Consider the following 12,082-nt stretch of genomic DNA (forward strand, 5'->3'; position numbering starts at 1 on the left):
TGAACAAACCTCTCAGCTAGACCATTGGTCGCAGGGTGGTATGGTGCAGCCCTGATATGTTGTACGCCATTCACCTGCAGGAATGTAGCCATTTCTTGTGACACCCACTGTGGACCGTTGTCTGAGACAAGTTGCATCGGAGATCCAAATCGGCTGAACACCTCACCTAACTTCTCGATGGTCTTCTCAGCAGTGGTGGACCTCATTGTAACAACCTCTGGCCACTTACTGTGCATGTCAACAGCCACCAGGAACATTCTCTCCTCGAATGGACCTGCAAAGTCTACATAAATGCGGTGCCATGCTTCCTCCAGAAAGTCCCAGGGGTGAAGAGGTACAAGCTGTGGCACATTACGAACTCTCTGACATGAGGAACAGGTTTTAGCTTTGTCCTCAATCTATCCATCCATACCCGGCCACCAGAAGTAGCTCCTCGCTATTTCTTTCATACGAACCATTCCGCAGTGTCCGGAGTGTAGTTGCTGTAACACTGGTTTCCGTAGCGATGGTGGAATAACCACTCTCCTCCCCCACAGCAAACATCCAGACTGCACCAACAGTTCGTTTCTCCTTAAGAGATATGGTTTCAGGTTTGGGTCATCGCTGTCAAGCTTGCCCCTGACGATAATGTCCAGCACTGCAGACAACACTGGGTCGTTTCTGGTGTTTCGTCGGACCTGTGTCGAAGTAACAGGCGTGTTCTCCACCTGCCTAAAATAGCAGATGTCCATGCTACGCGTCATAGGCTTGGTGACAGGCAGTGGCAACCTGGAAAGACCGTCGGCGTTGCCGTGCAGGTCAGACTTGCGATATCTAATGTCAAATGTGTGTGCAGACAACAGCAGCGCCCACCTTTGCATTCTGCTCGCAGCAAGTGACGGAATCCCTGTATGTGACCCGAAGATGGTCGTGAGAGGGCGGTGATCTGTTAGTAGGGTGAACTGTCTCCCGTACAAATATTGGTGAAACTTGCGAACGTCAAAAACGATGCTCAGTACTTCTCGTTCTATTTGGGCGTAGTTAGTTTCAGCTCTGTTCAAAGTCCTAGATGCGAATGCTATCGGCTTCTCTTCTCCGTTTGGCATGATATGAGAAACGACCGCTCCCACACCATATAACGGTGCATCGCAAGCTAACTGTATTGGTAATGAAGGGTTAAAATGCGTCAAAGCCTCTGACTTCAGGAGCATGTCCTTTGCTGTCATGAACGCCTCCTGGCACTTGTTAGTCCATTCCCACTTCTTGGCCTAGAAATTCAGTAAGGCGCTGCCAGCTTTGCGGCCAGTTACCGCCCAAAGAGGGCTTCTGCGCCAATAGAGGAGTTTGCGCTGATATTCAGCGCAGCGGTAATGGCGGCGGTAGCCGTTAGCGCTGCGCCGGCACCGATGACGTCATCGGTGTGCGCAGTGCCCCGCTACCGGCCCGACCCCCATATTGAGTTGCGGCCGCCTCTTCCGCAGCGGCCGCAAACAGCGATCAGAAAACGGGGCCGTACTGTAGCCTTAGTGGGGCGCTTTAAGGTGGAGGTGCGGCTGGCCGCTTTTTTGGCGGCCGCCTGCCCGCACCTCCTTCCCCGGCCTCCTCCACCCGCTCCCCCCCCCCGCGGCATTGCCGGCTGTTTTCCGCGAACCCGGCACTTCTCCGTGGTGCCGGGCTCATTTGCCGGCACTATCCAGCGGCGATCTCCCCGTTGCAGGCACCTCCCCCTTAAGAGAAGGAAGAGGCCTGTAGTACCGCAGCCTGCCGCTCCGCAGCGGGTGGTGCAGCGGCGCCTAGAGCGCTGAAATTCAGTTTCAGCGCCCCAAGCGGGGGCGGGCACACCCTGGAATAGCACCCGGTTCCGACTTGGGGCGCAAAAACTGAATATCTGATGGTCGCAACTGGCTCCGCGCTCAGCGCTAACTTTTGGGCGCACGCCAGCTGGCGGGCCCAAAGTGAATTTCTAGGCCCTTGTCTTTACATAGCAACCAATGCAGCGGCCTCAGCATCGAGGCTAGGTTTGGTATGAACCGTCCATAGTAGTTCAGTAACCCTAGAAAAGAACGCAGCTGGCTGATATTTTCAGGTGCTGGGGCATCCACGATTGCCTTGGTCTTGGACGGTGCCTTGTGAAGGCCTGTGGCATCGATCACATGACCGAGGTACTCAACTGATGCCTGAAAAAAATCGCATTTATCCCTGCGAACTCTTGAGTCTGTAATCCCTCAGTCTCTGTAGTGTTGCGTCCAAGTTACGCAGATGGTCTTGGTCATCACACCCAGTAACTAAGATATCATCTAAGTAGCACTGGACTCCAGGCAATCCACTAAGGATCTGGTCCATAGCACGTTGGAAAAGCGCTGGAGCTGATGTAATTCCGAAGGAAGTCGACGATACCTAAATATGCCCTTGTGCGTCACAATAGTCAGCATTTCTCGTGACTGTTCATCCACATGCATTTGCAGGTAGGCTTGACAGAGGTCGATTGTGCTAAACTTCTGGCCCCCAGCAAGTCCCGCAAACAAATCATCAATATGGGGAAGCGGATATTGCTCCACTGACAATACAGGGTTAACAGTTACTTTAAAATCTCCACATATCCTAACTCCACCCCCTTTCTTGAGCACTGGTACGATGGGCGTTGCCCATTCACTCACGCTGACTGGTTCTTGTACTCCGCTTTCAACTAGGGCTTCTAAGTCAGCCTCGACTTTTGGTCTGATGGCATAAGGTACGGGTCGTGCCTTCATGAACTTGGGTTTGCTATCCTGCTTAATACGAAGCTTCACAGTAATATCATTCATGCTACCCAGTTCTCCATTAAAGACTTCTGCATGTTTCTTTAAGATGGCGGGTAAGCCTGGATGATTGTGTGACATCATGTAGACTGATGACCAGTCTAATTTTATTCTCTCCATCCACGAACGTCCCAGCAGGGAGGGGTAGTCTCCTTTAACTACGTAGAGTGGTAACTTCCTAGTTTGTCCATTCAACTGAACTGTGACCTCAGTGATACCTCTCACGGTTACTCTTTCACTGGTATATGTCTTTAACGCTATGTTAGCTGGCTGAAGTGGAAGGTGCTTTAATGTCTTTTTGTAGACTGTCTCTGACATAAGAGATACTGCTGCCCCAGTATCAATCTGCATTCGCACAGGCTGCCCCTCTAGCAAGGGTGAGACCCAGTAGCCATGCAAATCCCCAGCTATAGTCAGCACGTTCAGTGATAGTTCCTCCTCTGAAGTGTCACTTGCCTCTGTTTTGTCCTGTTTACAGAGCGGACATGCTTCTTTATCTTTTGTCTGACTTTTTTTTTCTTCCTTCCGTCTTTGACGTTTTCTCTGTGTCCTTTTTATTTCTGCATGCGCGCTGAATATGTCCCTTTTTACCACAGCTGTGGCAATCCATGTCCACACACCAGCATGCAGACGCAAGATGCCCTGTTTTGCCACAACGGAAGCATGGCCCTTGGCTCTCTGTTCTTACTTTGTGCACTTTTTCTGTTGCACCCAACTGTTGAGCTTTCTTAGCTGCCAATTCCATGGAAATACTGATTTCAATGGCCTTTTGTAGAGTCAGATTACTCTCCGTTAATAGTCTCTTCTGTATGGCTTCAGTTCTCATACCACTCACTAGCCTGTCTCTTATAGTATCATTAAGCACGTCATTAAACCCACAGTGCTCTGATAGTCTTTTTAGTGCAGCTACAAACATGGTCACTGTTTCTCCTTCTTCCTGGTTACGCCTGTGGAACCTAAACCTCTCAGCTATGACTAGGGGTTTGGGTGAAAAATGCCCTTTTAGTATCTCCACAATTTCGCTATATTGTTTAGTCCCTGGTTTATCTGGATGCACTAAAGTACGCAAAAGATTGAAAGTCTTTGGTCCCATCACACTTAACAATGTAGGTACTACTTTGTCCCCTCCAATGTCATTTGCTTGTGTGAAGTATTCAAATCGTTCTGTGTATGAGCTCCATTGTTCGACATTCTCATCAAACGGTCCAATGTTACCGATAATTCCAGCCATTTTCCTTCTCTCGGGCTCCTAATTATCATTCACTAAGGATCCTTCCAATGTTGAACTCAACTAAAATCACTACCAGTTATTTAGTGCTTCAATTCACAGATCGTTTCACAGTTGAATAAATGTCCTTCCCGATTTACTCACTGCTTTTCCTCCCCTTCCTCAAGTCGTTAGTACCTTATGCGCCATCTCGTCTTCCCGCCATTTCAAGCTCCTTTATCCTCGAGCCAGCCTCACTTTAATTAACTGTCCACGGCAAAAATAACAGTTTTAAACACGTAAAACCCGACTATCTTCCGCACAGCAGAGCCACGTAAGTTCAGACGTCCTCGTCGCCACTTTTGTTAGATCTCAAGAGTTTAATAACCTTGCTTGTATAACAATTAAAAGAGTACGCAGGAGACAGAGTTCAGTTAACAGCCATCACTTTCCAGAGAATCTTCTCAACTCAATGCACTCTATTTCCCATAGTGCATTGCACATCACAACTACGGCACGCTATGTGGGACAATTCAAATACAACATTCAAAATACACAACAGTAAGAATTTTGTATGTTTCAATGAGATCACCCCTCATTCTTCTAAACTCGAGAGAATATAGGCCTAGTCTACTCAATCTCTCCTCATAGGACAATCCCCCCATCTCAGGAACCAGTCTGGTGAACCTTTATTCCACTCCCTCTATGGCAAGTATATCCTTTCTTCGGTAAGGAGACCAAAACTGTACACAATACTCCAGGTGTGGTCTCACCAGGGCCCTGTATAATTGCAGTAAGACGTCTTTACTCTTATACTCAAATTCTCTTGTAATAAAGGCCAACGTACCATTTGCTTTCCTAATTGCTTGCTGTACATGCATGTTAACTTTCAGTGATTCTTGTACAAGGACACCCAGGTCCCTCTGAACACCAACATTTCCCAATCTCTCACCATTTAAAAAATACTCTGCTTTTCTATTTTTCCTACCAAAGTGGATAACTTCACATTTCTCCACATTATATTCCATTTGCCATGTTCTTGCCCACTCACTTAGCCTGTCTATATCCCCTTGAAGCCGCTTTGCATCCTCCTCACAACTTGCATTCCCACCTAGCTTTGTATCATCAGCAAACTTGGATATATTACATTTGGTCCCCTCATCTAAATCATTGATGTAGATTGTAAATAGCTGAGGCCCAAGCACTGATCCTTGCGGTACCCCACCAGTTACAGCCTGCCAACCTGAAAATGACCCGTTTATTCCTACAATTTGTTTTCTGTCCGTTAACCAATCCTCCATCCATGCTAGTATATTACCCAATCCCATTAGCCCTAATTTTGTTTGATAACCTCTTGTGTGGCACCTTATCGAATGCCTTTTGAAAATCCAAATACATCACATCCACTGGTTCCCCCTTATCTATTCTGTTAGTTACAACCTCAAAAAACTCCAACAGATTCGTCAAACATGATTTCCCTTTCATAAATCCGTGTTCACTCTGCACAATCCTATTATTATTTTCTAAGTGCCCGGTTACCATGTCCTTACTGTATTACCCTTGTTAGACGCGACTCTAATTTTACTGACTTATACTCTACCCTACATTACAACTACTCTTTGGGGGCCTATAAACAACTCCCACTAATGTTTTCTGCCCCTTGCTGTTTCATAGTTCCACCCAAACTGATTCTACTACTTGATTTTCCGAGTTAAGATGCTTTCTTTATATTGGCCCAGAAATTCGGGTCGGGGGCTTCCCGCGGGTATAAGCCCCCGACCTGCACTTACCTTGCACGCCGGCCGTTGAGCTGTAGGCCCCCGTGGAATTCCGATCCTGGGCCTGCTCCAACTGCCGGCGCGCAGTGCTTGCGTATCCCAGGGGCGCAGTTAGTTCGATGCGTCCCCTGGGATCACGTGGGCCATGGGGAGCCAATCGGAGCAGGGAATACTTCATTCATAAGTTTGACAGGAAGTGCTGTCAAACTTATAAATACTATAAGCCCGAAAACATCACTAAATCTTCAAATAAATTTTTTAAAAATCACATTTTTTAAATAAACTATAAATTACATGAAATAACTATTTTAAACAATAATTTAAATTTTTGAAAAAAATAATTTTATTTTCTAATGGGGCTGAAAATAAACTTACCTTTCTTTGAAGTATTTAAAAATAATAAACCTGTGGAAAAATGTTTTAATTTTAATTAATTCACCACTTATGGCACCTTGTAAAAAGCAGGCCTTGTGACTGCTTTTTAAATGTCTAACTTCTGGAGACTTACCCTCCCAGGAAAACCTGCAAAAAAAACGTAAGTTCGATGCGCACGCGCTGCCTCTCCTGCACACGCGTTCGACCTCTGAACCCCTTCTTTCAGGGGAACGAAAGTGCCGGTTTCCCGCGCATGCGCAGTGCATGCAGGAAACCGGCACTTCCATTGGGCTTACGGGTGAGTACCCCGTGCGTACTCACCCGTGGAGACCCGAATTTCTGGCCCATTGTCTTTATCCCATCCTTTATTAACAGGGCTATCCCTTTTCCTTTCCCATTTTGCCTATCTCGTCTAAAAGTTAAGTATCCTGGAATACTTAGTTCTTGAACTTGGCCACATTGCAACCACATCGCCGTAATGACTATTAGATCAAAGCTATTAATTTCTATCTACGCTATTAATTCATTAATTTTGTTGCGAATGCTTCGCGCATTCAGATATAGTGCCTTTAGCTTGGACTTATTTCTATTTTCCCCTGATGTCACCTTAGTCACTGATGCCTTATTACCTTTGTTTCTCTGCCCTTCCTGACCCACTCTGCTTATTTTTACCCCAAACTCTTCTCTGCTCCAGAGCCTTGACATTTCTCTCGCTGCTTTTAAATTTACTCTTTCCTAAATTCTCCCACCCCCCCTTTCACTAGTTTAAAGCCCTGTCTACTGCCCTAGTTATTCGATTCGCCAGGACACTGGTCCCAGCCCGGTTTAAATGGAGCCCGTCCCAACGGAACAGCTCCCTCTTTCCCCAGTACTGGTGCCAGTGCCCGATGAACTAAAACCCCTTCCTCCCACTCTTTGAGCCATGCATTTAAACCTCTAATCTGTTTGTCCCTATGCCAATTTGCACGTGACACAGGTAACATTCCAGAGATTATTACCTTTTGAGGTTCTGCTTTTTAATTTGGATCCTAGCTCCTCAAACTCCCTCAGCAGAACCTCATTCCTAGTTCTACCTATGTCGTTGTTTCCCACATGGACCACGACAACTGGATCCTCCCCTCCCCCTCCCCCCTATCACATTGCTATTTGTGGGACCTTGCTGTGCGCAAATTGGCTGCTGCATTTCCCACATTACAATAGTGACTCTACTACAAAACAGTACTTCATTGGTTGTAAAGTGCTTTGAGATGTCCGGTGGTCGTGAAAGGCGCTATATAAATGCAAGTCTTTTTTTTCCTTTATGGTGGCATGGTCAGCTTGCTCATCCATTCTGCAGGCTTTTCCCTCATCCACACAGGCAGCAAGAACCTCATAGGATAGCAAAATACTGCGGATGCTGGAAATCTGAACTAACAACAGAAAATGCTGGAAAAACTCAGCAGGCCAGGCAACATCCGTGGAGAGAGAAACAGAGTTAACGTTTCAGGTCAAAGACCCTTCATCAGAACTGGAAAAAAGCAGGAAATGGAAAGCCGGTTTAGGGGCTAGGAAAAGGGGGAGGGGATGAAAGAACAAAAGGGAAGGTCGGTGATAGGATAGAAAGCAGGAAAGATTGAGAGACATTGAGAGAGATTCAAGGCAAGAGGAGGTGGTGATGGGACAGGTTAAGGAACAAAGGATGGCTCTAGATGAAGTGTGGATTGCGCTGGCAGAATGAAGGGCAGCTGCCATGTGGGAGGGAAAAAAAAGGCCAAACAGAAAGTGGGAATAAAAAAAAAGAAAAGAAAATATATATATGTGATAGGGGCCGAGGTTATGATCTGGAATTGTTGAACTCTATGTTGAGTCCAGAGGGCTGTAGAGTGTCTAATCGAAAGATGAGGTGCTGTTCCTCGAGCTTACGCTGAGCTTCCGTGGAACAATGCAAGAGGCCGAGGACGGTGAGGTTTGAGTGGGAATGGAGCGGTGAATTAAAGTGACAGGCCACCGGGAGCTCGGGATCCCCCTTACGGACTGAACGGAGGCGTTCCGCAAAGCGGTCACCCAATCTGCGTTTGGTCTCCCCAATGTAGAGGAGACCACATTGTGAGCAGCGAATACAGTATACTAGATTGCAAGTAGTACAAGTAAATCGCTGTTTCACCTGGAAGGGGAGTTTGGGGCCCTGGACAGTGGGAAGGGGGGAGGTATAAGGGCAGGTGTTGCATCTCCTGCGCTTGCACGGGAAGGTGCCGGGTGAAGGGGAAGGTCACTGTGGTCTCCTCTACATTGGGGCGACCAAACGCAGATTGGGTGACCGCTTTGCCGAACACCTCCGTTCAGTCCATAAGGGGGATCCCGAGCTCCCAGTGGCCTGTCACTTTAATTCACCGCTCCATTCCCACTCAGACCTCACCGTCCTCAGCCTCTTGCATTGTTCCACGGAAGCTCAGCGTAAGCTCGAGGAACAGCACCTCATCTTTCGATTAGGTACTCTACAGCCCTCTGGACTCAACATAGAGTTCAACAATTCCAGATCATAACCTCGGCCCCTATCACATATATATATATATCTTTTTTTTTATCCCCACTTTCTGTTTGGTCTTTTTTTCCCCTCCCACATGGCATCTGTCCTTCATTCTGCCAGCGCAATCCACACTTCATCTAGAGCCATCCTTTATTCCTTAACCTGTCCCATCACCACCTCCTCTTGCCTTGAATATCACTTAATGTCTCTTAATCTCTCCTGCTTTCTATCCTATCACTGACCTTCCCTTTTGTTCTTTCATCCCCTCCCCCTTTTCCCAGCTTTCCATTTCCTGCTTTTTTCCAGTTCTGACAAAGGGTCTCTGACCTGAAACATTAACTCTGTTTCTCTCTCCATGGATGTTGCCTGGCCTGCTGAGTATTTCCAGCGTTTTCTGTTGTTAGTTAGCAAGAACCTCATACCCGTTGGACAAGGGCAAAGGCTGAGGCTCCTCCAGCACTGCACCTGGGGTCCCCTTACCTGCCTGAGTAGCAGTCACACCCTCCTGTCCCTGACCACTAATCAGACCTGTACCACTACCTAACCTAAGGGGTGTGACTGCTTCCTGGATCAAAGTGTCCAGGTAACTCTTCCCCCTCCCTGAGGCCCCGCAATGTCTGCACCTCAGACTCCAGCTCAACAACTCTGAGCTGAAGTTCCTCAAGATGCAGGCACTTACTGCAAATGTGGTTGTCCGGGATCACAATGCTCTCCACAAACTCCCACACGCTGCAGTTGAGGCACACCACCTGCACTGCCATCCCTATATGACCTTGTTTTATCTAATTAAATTTGTAATTAGGTAACTTAGTTTACAGTTTCGTTTCTTGACCACTTATTTGATCTAGATTAAGTTATGGGTAATGAATTTAAATATCAACCTGTAACCCAAAGCACTACGTGTAGTGAAGGCAAAAAGCAGCAACTCCTTCCCCCTCTTTGCCGAATCCCCACTCTTTCCAAATTCCCAAATAAAACACTCTGTTTAAGTACACTCCATTTTAACCCTGCTCTCTGCAGACCGCTCTGTAGATGTTTACTCTTGTAAATTGGGTGAGGCTCCTAGATTATAAGTGTTGACTCAGCTCTCCTGCTCCCTGTGATTAGCACCTGTTCAAGACAAACACTTACCACTGACCGACAGTTAACTGCCACTGACAGGCAGCTTCTGTTAACGACAGTTTTTAAAGTTCTAGGTTAAAATCAAAATGTTCAACTAAATTTCACTTTTTACATCTACTACTTACCCAGTACTTACCAGAAATTCCCACTCTTTCCAAATTGTACTCCACCCCACCTTCCTTGATTCCCACATTTCTTCCTCCAGTCCCACAACCCCCTCGAGACATCTGTGCTCCTTCAATTCTGGCCTCTTGCACATCCCCGATTTTAATCGGTCCACCATTGGCGGCCGTGCCTTCAGCTGCCAAGGACGTAAGCTCTGGAATTCCCTCCAAAAAAACCTCTCCGCACCTCTACCTCTCTTTCTTCCTTTAAGATGCAATTAAAACCTACCTTAGTGAAGAAACTTTTGGTCATCTTCCCTAATATCTCCTTATGTGACTCGGTGTCAAATTTTGTTTGCTAATGTGTCTGTGAAGCGCCTTGAGATAGTTTATGGCGTTAAAGGTGCTATTTAAATGCAAGTTATGTTGTAGACTACAAATTGTTTTTAAAGATCTTAAAAAATGGAACTTTCTACTGTAAATTGTTTAAAGGATTTATATGTTGTGCCACAGGGTGTGCTGGTCCCATCTAACATAAGCATAAAGTAAAATGGCACTTAGTTTGAAGTCAAATAATTTGAGTGTGAAATTCTGATGTTTGTCACAGTTCACTGTGATGCCCAATGCCTGAAAATATAAGTGGCAAGAATGGTTAAATGGAACACTCCAAACAACAGCAGTTGTATATTTGTAAAATAGCACTGGCTGAAGGACACATCTCTGGGTTTCAAATAACTTTAATAAATAAAATACCGTTGTAATTTATGATTTCATTTTTACCACTTGGATGTGTTCATGTGTTGTAACCCGCACCAGCCTATGTGTAATCCTTTCTGTATTACTGTGCTTCTTATAGAATGATCACTGAATAAATTGGAGAAACGTATTCAGTCTCGAGTTTATCCCACTTGCGCAGAAAAGCCCACCAAGAGGCCTATTTATGTGTAACTAGTTATGTGTCTCTCTCGTTCATCTGCTAATTATTAGAACAAGATTCCTCCTTCACTCTCGATGAAAAATGGAGAGCATTGCATCTGGATAAGCATGACAGGTGCACAAGACAATAGATGTCTTATGTCAAGCAAAGCTAAACTACAAGAAAATAAGCTGCATTTTCTGATGTCTGAGTGTAATACATTTTTTTCTGGGCAATTCATTGCTAAGTCATATCATTCTTGGTCTTAACGCTGTGCTTGCCTAATTCAGTAACTACAGCTTCTGTTCATTTTGTTTCTGTACCCCAGGTCATGCTGGCCGCGTCTTACTGGTCCCTGCTGGCCCCTGCGATTGAGATGGCAGAATCTTCTGGGACCTATGGAGCGTTTGCCTTCTTTCCCGTGGGGGTAGGCTTCACGCTTGGAGCAGCATTTGTTTACTTGGCTGATGTTTTGCTGCCCTCACTGGTGAGTGTGCATAAATCAAAGTCCGCTTTGAGTCCACAGGGTTTCCTGGTGTGCAGACATCTCTTAGCTGGCGTGTAGAACTGTGACATATCCAGCAGGAAAAGAAAAAGGGAAAATGTGGGAATGTTCAACAAAAATACTGGACAAGACCCAAGGAGCTGATTTATTTAACTTAAAGACAATTTTCTGACATGCAGACAAATTAAACCTGAAAAAAAATACCAAAATAACTATTCTTAGAAGATTTATAATAATACCACGAAAGAACGGATCCATGTGTTTTGACTGGCTGCATGTTTGTTTATGCTTTTTCACTTAACTGAGGCCATTCACCGGAGACAGGCTGAGTCACAGTGTGAAATCATCAAAGAAAATAGTTGTGCTATCCAGGCATCCTCCTCATCTTCAGGTCTTTCCACGGAGGCCTCCTGAAAAGGTGCAGTACCTTGCCACAAAGATATGTACCCCCTAGGGTGTAGGTAGGAGGTAGCAGACGGAGGGTAGGTGTGCCAGTGCCCCTCTACCTGCAAGTAGGTGGGTACTGTACATACCCAAGTAGGTAGGGTGGCAGGGGATAGTTGAGTAGGTAAGAGAGGTGTAGGATTGAAGGGGAAGTAAAGTAGGTGATTAATATATGCGGGGGAGGAGAGAGAGAGTGTGTGTGTGTGTGTGTGTGTGTGTGTGTGTGTGTGTGTGTGTGTGTGTGTGTGTGTGTGTGTGTGTGTGTGTGACAACTAATTACGGAGCGCTGGGAAGTTCCATCTAAACGACTCAACTTGACAGTTAGGACCTTCGATCCACCTGCCTATT

At 46.1% G+C, this 12,082-nt stretch overlaps 1 protein-coding gene across 2 annotated transcripts in view; it reads left to right on the plus strand.

The window, feature by feature from the left end:
- The window catches only part of slc39a11 (solute carrier family 39, member 11), a 709,353-nt gene that overhangs the window by 60,889 nt on the left and 636,382 nt on the right, over positions 1–12,082 (plus strand). For both annotated transcript variants that reach the window (XM_085963742.1, XM_085963743.1), the window contains exon 3: positions 11,114–11,272. In XM_085963742.1, the coding sequence (XP_085819868.1) occupies positions 11,114–11,272 (159 nt within the window). The remainder of the gene's footprint in view (positions 1–11,113; positions 11,273–12,082) is intronic.

This window comes from Somniosus microcephalus, chromosome 21 (assembly GCF_052327205.1).
Source record: "Somniosus microcephalus isolate GS21.2 chromosome 21, FLI_Smic_1.0, whole genome shotgun sequence".
NCBI classification, from domain to species: Eukaryota; Metazoa; Chordata; class Chondrichthyes; order Squaliformes; family Somniosidae; genus Somniosus; species Somniosus microcephalus.